We start from the raw sequence: 12,411 nt of genomic DNA, 5'->3' as shown, positions 1-12,411 counted from the left end.
GCGGTAGGCCCCGCATAAAGGTAAATAGATCAACTGCGTCACTGCCAGATACGTAGGCGCCGGAGCACCACCACCACAGACTGCCGAACATGTCTATTTTTAGTGTTTGGACATGGTGGTGTAGATGGGATGTCAGGGTGTTCGTGTCCAGAGCTTTGAGCGGAGCGGCGATGCGTAGCGCTTTGAATAATTGAGGAGTAAGGAGAGTACGGAGACGGCGGTTTGTAAGGGAGAGCTGCTTCCAGGGGGTTTGGTTGTGATGGTGGTCGAGGAAGTCGCATATGAGTAGTAAGACGTCATCGCAGAGGTCAGAAAGGGTGAGTGTTTTGTGGAGTGTCAAGATCGGTGGTGCATCAACTAAGCTGTCGACGCGTACAGGTCTAGTTTTGAGTACCATTGAGTTCATCTTGATGTGGAGAAAGTTGGGTATCTGAGGATGTTTTTAAACTTGATATTGGGTGCATGATCCTTGATAACGTCAACGAAGATACGGATATGGGAAGGAGCTAAGGAGCTACCCCACGTTTTAATGCATACTTGTTACTCGAAGAGGCTAGATATGTTGAAGCTACTAGGTTGACTTATCAGTGTTCAGCAAAGATCGGAGTAGGGACTGCAAGTAGACTTGTATTGTTGTTCGTACTATTGCTATTAAACCATTCTTTTATCATCGTTAGTCATAGTCATAAAACGTTATTCGTATCTTTCATATCGTCTTTGGCTTCGTCAGTCCTACACAAGGCACAAAAATCCACCACTCCACTTTTTGTACACTTTCAACTCATTCTTGGGTATCAGCAATATGTAACAATTAGGTCCAAAAGGGGATATTCAACGCTTTGGAAACGCGAAACTGATGCAACTCTTAAACGACCCGGACTGTTGCTTTACCTTTCCCGAGGTTTTGCGAAGAGGATATCAACATGTCTCTAAGTCGATCTTCGGCTTTTGTTAGCTCTGATCGGCTGTTCTGGTCGAGACCCGCCGGCCGGGGCCATGGTAGCCATGATTTGATAGAGCCCAAAGTACCAGAACGTGCTCGTGAGGCTGGAAGACTACGCATGGACGCTCCGCGTTGATGTGAAGGGATTCTTCGGGGTGTTGCAGTCTGGGGCCGGGTATTCAACGATCCATCAGTATCCACGACAACGCCCTGCATTGCCGATGATGTGTCGAGGGAAAGGTGCTTCGAGGCTGTAGGCGCGGCAATGGTTATGGCTGGATGCGAAGATGAGGTCGAGGCATGAACCGCCCAAGCCGGTCCTGCATTCTGAGCTTCGATCTGTTTCGAGCTGCCAGCCTCTTGCTCTCGGAAAGTGTCACCGTCGATGGCTTTTCTCTTGCCACTACCACCACTGATGACGCTCTTCAAGCTGCCATATGCTGACTGGCTACGCTTCTTACTGTTCTCTGCCCTACCCTCTTGCGCCAACCTTTCACTAGAGCTACTCGCTTCAGGCACAGCCATCAGTGTGTTGTCGGCAGCAGTCCATCCTTGACTGATTCTGTTGAGACGACCTCGTCCCACCAATGCCCCTGTGCTGGCAGCCCATCCCGAACCACCGCCTGTTATTTCTCCCTGCGGCGGTAGATGGGAATCGTACTCGTCGGCCAGACTCATTCTGCTTCGCGCGCAGATCTCGGCAATTGCATCGATGGCGTCTCTAATCTCAGGGTCAACAGCGCGAAGAATTGCCGAAAAGGAGAAGTCGTCGACGGAGGGTAGTTGCTCGCTCCTGCCTGCCAGACCCGCTGACAGGGCTGAAGCGTGATTTTGTCCGTTCATAGCAAATGAGCGTGGGGTGTTGAAGCCGGAGCCAGGGCGTGAAGCGTGCCGCGAGCCCGAGTACGTGCGTACTACGACGGGCTGGCTGGTAACGGTTGTCCGACTAGAAGTGGACTTTGCAGACTTGCTTTTGGAGGCCGATGAATGGAAGGCGGGCGCATTCAGGGCGCGCAATGCAGCAGACTGAGTTGGTGGGATTGTGTTGGTCAAGGTAGTAGTCGCACTGGGCACTGAGCCTGAGCTCGCCGTCAAGTCAGACGTGCCTTCTGGTGCATCTAGTGGTTGCGTGTGGGCGAGGACAGGTTCGTTGGACAGTATAGGTTTGGCACTAAGTGTAGACGTGGTGTTGTTGCCCAAGAGGGTCGAAAAGACGCCCAAGGGTACCGACTGTCTGGTGGTCGTTGCAGGCGTCAATGGTTGTGGGATTGAGTTCGACTCGGCGGTACCTGACCCATGTTGCTCACAGCTGGTCGGAGGGGCAGAGCTGGGCGGGAGCGATGGCGCCTGGAGGGGAACGCGCGGGTCATTAGACATGCCGGACATTGTGGGTTTTGGTTCTGTAGCTGCAGGTCAATGCATTGCCGCTATGCGACGCCGTCTGAGTTGTTGGGTGAGCTGCCGTGATCGAGAAGGATGCGCTGGCGGCCGACGCGGGCCACGCTTGGCTGAATATTTTGTCCCACCACCGACCCGGCCGCCATCATTGGGCCTTGGTCACACCATCGTACAGCTACCCTAATATGTCAATCCAATCGCACGTCACCTGCATTGTCCTCAATTGCGCAAATAAAAGACTTGAATAGTTCTTGTTGTGCCCAAGAGGTGTCGCACTGGTTACAACTTCCCGAACTGTTTCCACGATAGTCCTTGCTGCACGTTGGTCCGTCTGTCAATCACAAAATAGAAGGTGACACGTGTAGGTTTTGCGTATAGAAGTGCATCATGATCCTCAGGGGTATTGCAGGTCTCAAAACAGCATCCTCTCATCTGGGTGTTCGTCCATCGGCTGCGCGCACACCAGCTCCTCTGCCTGCCCAAGCTCGTAGCTCAACCAGGACGCTAGCCCACCAGCCAGTTCGTCCAATATCTGCATCTCAGCTTTAATATTGAGCATCAGCATCATCTGCAGCTCCCGTCGCCAGCCTTGCTCGGGACCGTCAACGCCGATCAAGTTCCATTCCAGCATTCGTGCTGCTTTAGTGCGGTCGCGTGCTGTCAGTCTCATCAGACCTTGGAGTTGAGGCATCGCACTGGTGTCTGTGTACTCTTCGTCCACCGGAGTCCGGCTCATGTGGTGACTCTTTACACCAAGCCAGCGGATGTTTGGCAAACCCGGCGCAGTTGTATCAGTGGGTGTAACGTTCTCATGAGCAAGGCGATACGAGCCATACTTGTACGTCGATAGGATGGCGATGCCATCAGGGTCAAGATCCACAAGAGCATACATAGGGATATGAGGGGCGCTATCCGCTATCTGACTCAAAAATGATCGTGAGGCAACGTCGGGGTACCCTTTTGCCTGTAAAGGTGATTAGGCAACATTCGGTAACGGACACAATCAAGCTTACAGTCAGTACGATTCCGTTCGAGCCCAAGGTGTGCCACTGTGGTGAACTCATCAGGGACCTGAAGGCCGCCTGGGTATGCATTAGCAGTAACATCAAGACTCTTAGAGCATCAGTCATACCTCCTTCTCAATGATGAGAACCCAATGCACTTCTGTAAGATCTACATTGTCGTTTTCACTGACATTGGGAACGAGCATACCCTGGCGAGTTGTTAGAGAGGTATCACGGGCTCGAGGGCATTGTCCAACCTCTTTCTCGCTCATACCGTCTACAAGATGACCGTCATACCGAACTAGTCTGAAGTTGCCAGCTAATAAGCTTTTTGCGGCAGCAGTCTGAGATAGAGCATTAGCTGTGTTTCCGCTCATATCACCAAGATTCGCGTACCACATTCAGTTGGGACCGAGGGATGCCGAAGGTACAAGCCAAGTCATCGATGTATCGATCGACGACTGATTGCTTGACAAAGAGGTCTGGATGTCGGTAGTATATATCTCTGTATCGGGTCAGGTCATGTTGTCGGTGTACGAGAACAAAATGTACCTCTTAGTCATGATGGTGTTTGTAATGAGGCTAGAATGGATAAGCTCCAGTATGCGAAGCAGCACGGCTATGCGAGTCTTAGTCCAGTCTGAATATACGTATGTGGGTGAACCCACTGAAGTTCCATGCCTCTTGTGCATTGACTCCTGGGAAGTTGATATCGCGTTCCTTCGGTTTAGGAACTAGACCCTGGCCGTCACCTACGGTAGTAGTTCGTCTGCGAGATAGGGCTGCACGCGACTTCAGAGTGATGGTGAGGGCTTCATGCTCTTCTAGCAAGGCGTCCACAATCGTCTCCAGCATTGCTTCAATGCGAGCGATCACCCAATATCTGTACAAAGGTCAGCTCTAGCCAGCTCAGCTTAAGAACCATGAAGCACCTGTCGCGTATCGGTCTTTCGTTAAGCACAGGTCGGTAGCACTGATGTTCCTCCTGAGAATGCAGGGCGCTACCAGCAGCTCGAAGAGTCGAGTCTGAGCTGTTCGACATACCCCACAGCATGGCTTCTTCTCTAGAAGTAGTGAAAAGAAGCTCCTCATCGGAGTCTTCGGACAGGGCGTCGTCAGGAGTAATTTGCTTGTCAAAGTCACCAAATAACATGTCCTCGAAATCGCTCGTATCCATGGCGGGACTGTGGAGCGGCGAACAATGGTCTGCCACTTTGTGGATAGTTCCTAGTTCACTAGAAGGCAAGTGATAGATTGTTGAGATTCAAGAAAGCACGAGAGTTGCATGATGCCCAGGTAATGTTGGGACGAGGAAGTTGTTCGCAGAACGTGTTTGGCATGTGAGTGCCGTGAAAAGGTAAGCACAACACGCGCAACCGCATTCACAAAAGGCAGGTCCACTCTGTGTGCTTGCTCACCAAACCTGTAATAATGCAGCTGCTTGGAGATCATTCGAGGTCACTTCTACCGTTGAGATGATGGTGCTCAGGATATCGATGTTCGTGTTCAATCCGCCCTAACGCTAACAGGAAATCAGGACATGAAATCGCTAAAGTATGCGCCATTCGAATAGTTGGCCCCAGTCGCACTTCCCCACGCTAGGCCCCCGAAAGCTCTAGTTGCTCACGCCTTCCACGCGCTGCGCGTCGCGCCTTCCACCTTCGCGTCTCCTCCCGCATCAACGTCCGCTACCGCAACCGCCCTGTTTGTCCAACTACAACACAACTCTGTCAATTGAGCGCCAGCTCCCTTACTCTCGGTACCCGATAGACTCGCAGAAGTCCATAGGTTGTACTTCTAGCAGCCACCGCACACATGGAGGACCCCACGCCCGTTGCGCCGGTGCCCCAGAAGCGTCCACACGAGAACGACGACATCGAATCTCCCATTTCAACTCCGGTCAAACAAATTCGATCAGAGGCCTCCACGCCCCTCTCAGTGCTTTCTGTCGAAACCCCATCGCCCTTCAAGAGCAGCGCCCAGAGTTCAACCATTCCAGACCGCAGCAATGTTTCCGCCCCAACCGCCTCCCAACCGCCCAAGAGACGGAAGGTGACTTCACAAGAAAAAGATGCTCAACGTCTAGAGAAGGAAGCGAAGGCCAAGGCGCGAGAAGACAAGAAAGCGCAAAAGGAGGCAGAAGAGAAGATCAAGGCAGAGCAAAAGGCACAGAAAGAGGAGGAGAAGAGGAAGAAGAATGAAGAACGAGATGAGAAGAAGCGTCTCAAAGAGGAGGAGCAGCAACGGATAGAGGAGGAGAAGGCAAAGAAGGCACGGGTAAGTCGATCATCATTCCTGCACCGCAAACTAAACAGCTAACCTCGGAGTAGTCCCAAATGAAGCTCAACGCTTTCTTTGTGAAGCCAAAGGCGGGAACCAGCCCAGGACAGGCAGTGGTAGCTTCATCCCAGAACCCCACTGCCTCAGCCGTATCTCTACCTTGCATATCTCGAGTCAATACTAATTTGACCCCTCCATCTCCACAGAAGACCATTGTTAAGAACGCACAGTCAGACTACGAGCGATACTTCCTACCATTCAACCTTCCTCCACACACGATCCTTGCGTCGGCAAACCCTCTACTAGACGACCCGGAGCGGATGGAGGCTGCCCGAACACGACTGGAGAATATTATTACGCAGAGGAGCACTAGTGCTGAGACCATCACACGAGAGATATTCGTATCTTCTTTCCCGAAACGAAACCAGCGAATTCGCAAGAGTGCAACCATCGCGGAAGTCGTCGAACGCGTAAACGGCTCATCGGATCAGCCCATCGACCTGACTGCAGACAAAGGCCCGTTAGAAATGCTCAAGGACATTCCGATGAAGTACATCCACTTCTGCAAGGACGTACGCCCGCCATATTACGGTACATATACCAGGCCATACACCGATGTGGAAGCTTCTCGGCTCGCACGAAATCCTCTTGCTAGGGTCCGACAGGATACTGATTACGATTACGACTCAGAGGCGGAGTGGGACGAGCCCGAGGAAGGAGAAGATCTGGACTCCGATGGAGAGGACGACAACGAAGACGAGGCGGAAGACGACATGGACGGTTTTCTTGATGACGAGGAAGACCCACAACTCAAACGACGACTTATTAGTGGCGATTTGGTTCCTGTCAGTACTGGCTTGTGCTGGGAGGACGCGGATAGGGTATCCAGGTTGAATGACGGTTCTGATGCCATATGCACCGACTTCAAGGATTTCAGGATGGGTTTCCTATTGGATCCACAAATGAGCTCGATCGACCCGTTCTCCACTGCATACTGGGCGCCAGATCCTGCGACAGTCTCAACTGCAGCCACCGTCGCGAAGAAAGACAGCCCTGCCAATAACACTATGAACCCGCCTCGAGCGCCTCTGGTACAACGGTCTATGAACGGTTTGCTCAACACATTAAATGGCCCGCAAAAGTCAACCGCAGCGACTCCGACTAAGCCTGCGAAAGCCAAGCGACTGGTACCCACCGAGCAGCTGCCGGCTTTCAAAGCCGAAATTGAGGGCAAGGATTTGACTAAGATTGGTATGATCGAAGCGCTAAAAAAGGCGTTCCCCAAGTTACCCAAGGATGCTATTAGCAATACTTTGAGCATAGTCGCCGCAAGGGTAGGCCCCACTGAGAAGGAGAAGAGATGGGTGCTTGTCAACACCTGAAAGTGTCGCGTTGTCAACACCGTATTCGGGCCAGCTTCTTGTCTTTCGCTTATCATGTATACCGCTTTTTTCCAAGTGTGTTAGTAACATACCTCGTCAACTACTTTTGGGATTTATGGAATAGTCATTTAGCATAGCGGGTGATGGAGTACACGGTAAGACTGAGGTTTTAGGTGTTCAAGAGTCATTATCAAGCGATGTACCTACTTTTCAAAAGTCGAGCCGCGGCCGCGCGTTGTAAGACAAGTGGAATGTCGGGCGTGTATTGGGAGCCCAAGCAATGCCATCAAGAACACACAATGAACAACGATATTAACGTCAAGACTGGTCGCATATGCTACACGGTTCCACGCACACTTGTCATCTGGACAACTATCACAGGCGCGAAGTGATACTGGGAAACGGAGACATTGTGATTGCTGCAGGCAGTCCAGCGGGTGAGGCGGATAGTTGAAGCCATTGCACGTACCACGTCTCGTACGCATTGCAAGTGATGAGCGTAGACGCTCGATCATCCCCTGGGAAGTAGCCATGATACACACCATGCAACGGCGGAAGGACTACATTATTTGTGATCAGCCATAGCAGAACTGATGAACTCCATGGTCACGAAAGCACTTGGATGGCCATGCAGATTTATCCAAGTATACGCTGGCAAACACTCATTCTGGATGCACGGCTGTAACAAGTAATAGAACGCGTAAGCAAGGGCAAGAACGGCATGCGGGGAACAACTGCGGGGTTCGGAAACAAGACATTATATCGTGACTATTTCCGAGTACACATTTTGTTCTCGTCGTAATCTCACCGAGCGGGTACGCAATCTGACTGCTTTTGGTAAACATATTTTGGTGAGCGCGAGGTTAAGAATAGCGACTGGTGCCGGATCCACACATGCATCGAGGACCGTGCGAGCGGGCGCTTGGGATACTCGCGAGACGATCGCGTCCAATCGACCCCATCTTGTAAACGCCCACTATCCTTAGTGCGACAGCCTACAATAGCGACCCAATCATCAAGGCCTCCGCGACGAAGAAGCTTACATCCGGAAAGGGATCATCTTTGTTCCTCAAGTATCTTTCTATTCGAAGCGCCCACGCTGCACCTCCCTAGGCCGTGGTACTTCCACAACAGCATCAGCAGGCGCTCTCTGCAGCGGTTCAGTTCCGTGCGGCTCTAGGCGGCGCCCAGGGATGCTACCATGCGCTACCAACAGAAGCAAGGTGGATATTCCCGCATGTAAGAATAGCTGAGCCTTTGTCTGACTGGCTAATCGTCTGCATGCTCATCTTAGTGTATCGATATACAGATGATGGAGGCCTACAAAGACACCGTACCGCCTCCAGAACCTCCGCAACTCGAGTTTGAGACGTTTCGTCATTGTCGTCGTCCATCTTCGCCTGTCGGTGTCGTAAGCAGTACCCCACAATTTGCTACTTGACCTTCAGCTTGCTGGATTCAAGCGTCTTTCATCATCTATTATGGCGTCTTTCGTTCTCTACCTTTCCGCAACTGTGCTGTTCGCTCAGTCCACAGTCGCTTCAAACTGCACTAAGAAACCGATATATGTCGATATCCACAAGCGGGCCGTACACGATTCGCCAGTCTTCCAATATGGATCCTTCATCGGACTAGGGACGCCTGCACAAAATCAGAGTCTTTGGCCATCACTACAACAAAACCATATCTCCTTCGCGTCAAGTAACTATTGCAAAGAGGCAAACACGACGCTCAAGGATTGCGATAGAAATACAGGAGGCTTTTTCAACGATCGAGATTCGGATAGGTATGTTAGACTGGAGACATAATAGTTTGCCTCATCAGCTGACATGTAGAGTAGTTTCGAGAACGACGAAAACTTCCAAACACTAGACGATGATCAAAAAGGATTTACGGGGTTCTTCGGCCAAGAGACCCTACGATTATATACACATTACTTCGAGACGGACGGCGCGTCGCAGACATTACTAGGAAACACCACCGTTGAAGTCGCTGAATCAGGATCGATCACACCTGGAAGGGTTGGCATAGGGCCATCTTCAACGGTGCTACGAGATCTCGTTGCGCAGGATATAATTGCTGGTAAAACGTATTCGCTCTATATCGGTCAAGGATTTGAACGAGCTGGGGGCGCAGTCAACGGCAGCAACGTCTTTGGAGGATATGACTCTGGTCGCTTCACTGGAGAACCGCACAAATACCCAATGAACATCAACAACCCTAGTCCGATGAGCGTTCGCATCAAAGACATTGTTATCACCAACACGGAGGACAACGCAAATGTATCACTCTTCGACAACACAGTCTTCACTGACATGGAGACGCGGGCAGAGGACTTCGAGGCCCAGATCACGACTGAGCAGTTCCCATTCTCTCTACCCTATCAGATCACCCAAAACTTCATCAAACGGCTAGGCGCTGAGCAAGATAACAAATGGGGCGACAACTCGCTGAAGTTGAAGAACGCTTTTAACGGTTCACTCTCTATCGTGCTCGAGGATGGCTTCACTGTCACCCTCCCGCCAGAAGTCCTTATGAACGCCTCGAACATCACACCCATCCAAGATCGCGAAGAGTCAGCAGACACGCCGTTCTACCTCGGCACCGCTTTTCTAGGACAGGTCTACTTGATGGCCGACTACGAAACTAACAACTTTTTCCTCGCTGAAGCCATTCAAAAGAACAACATGGTTATGCCAGTAACTTTCTGCCCCAAATCTACCCCCACAGCCTACGAACGTCCCAAACAGTCCGCATGGCAAAGCCAAGGCCTGATTGGTGCAGTTATCGGTGGTGTGGTCGGCGGTATTGGCATAATTTGCGCAAGCTACTGTATATGGATCACATGGATGCGAAAGAAGGATGAACGGAACCTGAAGAGGGAGTTGAAGAGAAACTCACAAAGAAAGATGGAACAGATGGATATCGAAGAGGCACAACCAAAGTTCGATCCACCACCAAGGAGTGTGAACGCAGCGAAAGCCATGTTTTGGAGGAAGAACAAGCCGGGGTTGACTTTTTGAAGCGGGTTGCTACATTTTGTTTCTTGAAGTGACCTTTATCGTTCGTTATACCCAGGGCTAGCAGTATGCTGCTCATTTAAACCACATGCCATTTGCAATACTTCAACTGTCTGCTTCATTCATGTCAATTTGAAGTTTACCATGGAAAATGAGGCTTAACAGTGACCTGACGTCCCGAATAGGCAACTTCTCTGTGCCATTGATCTTAGCAACTTTCACTGAGGCCAGCAGCTCCGTTCAGGATCGTGATAGTGGCGCCACAACTTCCAGCCCATCCTCCACATACACACTTTACCTACTTCTACATTCGGTAATATATGTGTGACCATCGATCGTGGTGCTGTTCACTCAGGTTGAAGTGAATTCCAACACAACCGTTATGTGTCCAAAGTCCGTTCAGCTAGTATTGCCAAACCGGGCAGTTGATACTCAGGTGTGGATTGCGGTGCCTTTCAACACGACCGTTATACTCATGCCCAATGCCCGATTGGGCAATTCGTAGAAAAAGTGTCGATTGCGGTACGCTTCACCCACCCTACGGCTAATCGTCAGGCTACCCACGTACCCTTTCACGTCCGCCTAACACGGTAAAGCTCATTCCACTCTAGCTTCCAGCCCATTGACATATCCCGCTGTGTAGATGACGCACACAGTTATTGCGCAAATGATGATGCATGTGATCTACGACGAGACCTAGCAAATTTGACTACTGTCACCGCTGTGTGTGTCACGCATTCAAAGGCCACGCGTATCAGAGACTTTGTATCGCCAGAAACACATTTGACGAATCCGAAGAATCGAAACTATCGTAGTGTCCTAGGGAAACTTCTAAATCCTCAAGGTGGGACGTATGCGGGTCTTGTCACCAAAAGCAAGCATAGTTTAATTGTTTCTTGCAGTTGTTATAGCAGCAGAGTATGTATCCCTAATCTTATCAGTGCGTATGGTGTTTCATATCTTAGCAGAACCTGGGTCTATCTTCCCGACGCATTCCCGGTGTCCTTTGCACATGCCAGAGATTTTCACAATCCTTCCTTAATTCTCCTGATGCGCCCTGGACGAGGTTGACGAGTGCTCCAAAAGAGAATCGCAAAGTTGCCTTCGTTCCATCTCCTACAAGCTCGAGGTCGTTCATCTCGATTCCGTCACTGGTGCTAGGATGACCGTGCGGAAGGCACACGCGTCGATGGTATGGGTCCCATAAGAGATGAATGCGCATATCCTTACAGGTTTTGCGTAAACAGAATACAATCCCTCTCATTCTACGATAGGTGAATGGGCAGATACTTCCACAGTCCATACAACGAATGTATCTTATGTGAGCGGAGGTGACAGGCACTTCAATGTACGATGCCCTTCCAACAAACAACCGCGGTGGGAGACTCAAGGCGTCGGTAATGACTGCTGCGGAACACAAGCAAAGTGAGTCTGAGCATACTCGAAGTGTATATCGCATGACATCCTCATCTGAGACGTTGTAGTCGACGCGAAAGCTCTCGCCTTCGCTACACAACGCTAGCAAGGAATATATGCGGTCTCTGGAGTTCGCACAACCCGTGCTTCGAAAATGATAAAGAAGGTTCAAAAGGCTCCACTCCGAGGTTATTGAGGATTCTCGTTTGTGTTCCAAGATATAGTCCGCGATGTACTGAAATGGTGAGTCCTGCATCTTTATCGCACGAACCACACTGTTGAGCTCAAGAGCCTCCGATCCAGCAATGACTATGGCGCGTCGAGCGAGCGCAATCTCTTGTGTCACCCAAGCTCGCGACCAGTATCTGTTCTTGCAAAACGCAAGCTGCGATGGGTGAAAAGGTACATCTCCAGCAGGGAGATGCAACTGCGCAGCACGTGGTGACGTATTGTCTCCATACCAGGTCTTTGATTCGACACTGATGTGATATGGGCGTTGTCGTATGCCTCTTAGGGCTTCTTCAGTCGTTGCATCGCATCCTAACCAGCAGACGACCAAGTCCGCTTCCGAGAATATTTTCCCCATCTGTTGTACCTGGTGATTACGCTCATTCTTGTTCAGCTGATCAATACACAGCGCATCAATCCAGAAATTTCTGCGCCTAAGCCATCTCAAAGTCCGCACGGTGCGGAGAAATTCCCACAGACCCTGGCGTACGTGAAAAGGGCGCCCATCGATCTGAATCGAGTAGAGGGGGAGTGGCTCACCCCAAGTATACGAGAGGCAGCTGTATGATGGCAACGGTGCATACGATTGCAATGGTATATCTGGAGGTGTTCCTGATTCTGAGTGCGGGATCCCGAAGTGAGCCATACGGCACTGAACCGCACCATCCCTGGAGAGCTCGGAAGAAACTTGGACTAATCGTATGGAGGCGATGTTAAGATCCAAAGGTCTATGTTGAAAG

General features: G+C 50.8%; 4 protein-coding genes across 4 annotated transcripts; 2 read left to right on the top strand and 2 right to left on the bottom strand.

The window, feature by feature from the left end:
* Window positions 1–865: 865 nt before the first annotated feature.
* On the bottom strand, window positions 866–2,329 carry ALTATR162_LOCUS5884 (uncharacterized protein; the record flags this gene model as incomplete). Its single annotated transcript, XM_043313504.1, has 1 exon — window positions 866–2,329. The coding sequence occupies one exon, from the start codon at window positions 2,327–2,329 to the stop codon at window positions 866–868; it is 1,464 nt and encodes a 487-aa protein (XP_043169439.1).
* A 424-nt stretch (window positions 2,330–2,753) lies between these two features.
* Window positions 2,754–4,522, bottom strand: ALTATR162_LOCUS5883 (uncharacterized protein; the record flags this gene model as incomplete). The annotated part of the gene is made up of 7 exons (XM_043313503.1): window positions 2,754–3,305; window positions 3,355–3,423; window positions 3,474–3,689; window positions 3,742–3,850; window positions 3,898–3,964; window positions 4,014–4,228; window positions 4,278–4,522. The coding sequence occupies 7 exons, from the start codon at window positions 4,520–4,522 to the stop codon at window positions 2,754–2,756; spliced, it is 1,473 nt and encodes a 490-aa protein (XP_043169438.1).
* A 638-nt stretch (window positions 4,523–5,160) lies between these two features.
* On the top strand, window positions 5,161–7,007 carry ALTATR162_LOCUS5882 (uncharacterized protein; the record flags this gene model as incomplete). The annotated part of the gene is made up of 2 exons (XM_043313502.1): window positions 5,161–5,622; window positions 5,676–7,007. The coding sequence occupies 2 exons, from the start codon at window positions 5,161–5,163 to the stop codon at window positions 7,005–7,007; spliced, it is 1,794 nt and encodes a 597-aa protein (XP_043169437.1).
* A 1,481-nt stretch (window positions 7,008–8,488) lies between these two features.
* On the top strand, window positions 8,489–10,030 carry ALTATR162_LOCUS5881 (uncharacterized protein; the record flags this gene model as incomplete). The annotated part of the gene is made up of 2 exons (XM_043313501.1): window positions 8,489–8,793; window positions 8,848–10,030. The coding sequence occupies 2 exons, from the start codon at window positions 8,489–8,491 to the stop codon at window positions 10,028–10,030; spliced, it is 1,488 nt and encodes a 495-aa protein (XP_043169436.1).
* Window positions 10,031–12,411: the final 2,381 nt, after the last annotated feature.

The sequence above is a fragment of the Alternaria atra genome (assembly GCF_907166805.1).
Source record: "Alternaria atra isolate CS162 genome assembly, contig: 25, whole genome shotgun sequence".
In the NCBI taxonomy this organism is placed as follows: domain Eukaryota; kingdom Fungi; phylum Ascomycota; class Dothideomycetes; order Pleosporales; family Pleosporaceae; genus Alternaria; species Alternaria atra.
This window is presented reverse-complemented; position numbering and strand designations above follow the sequence as displayed.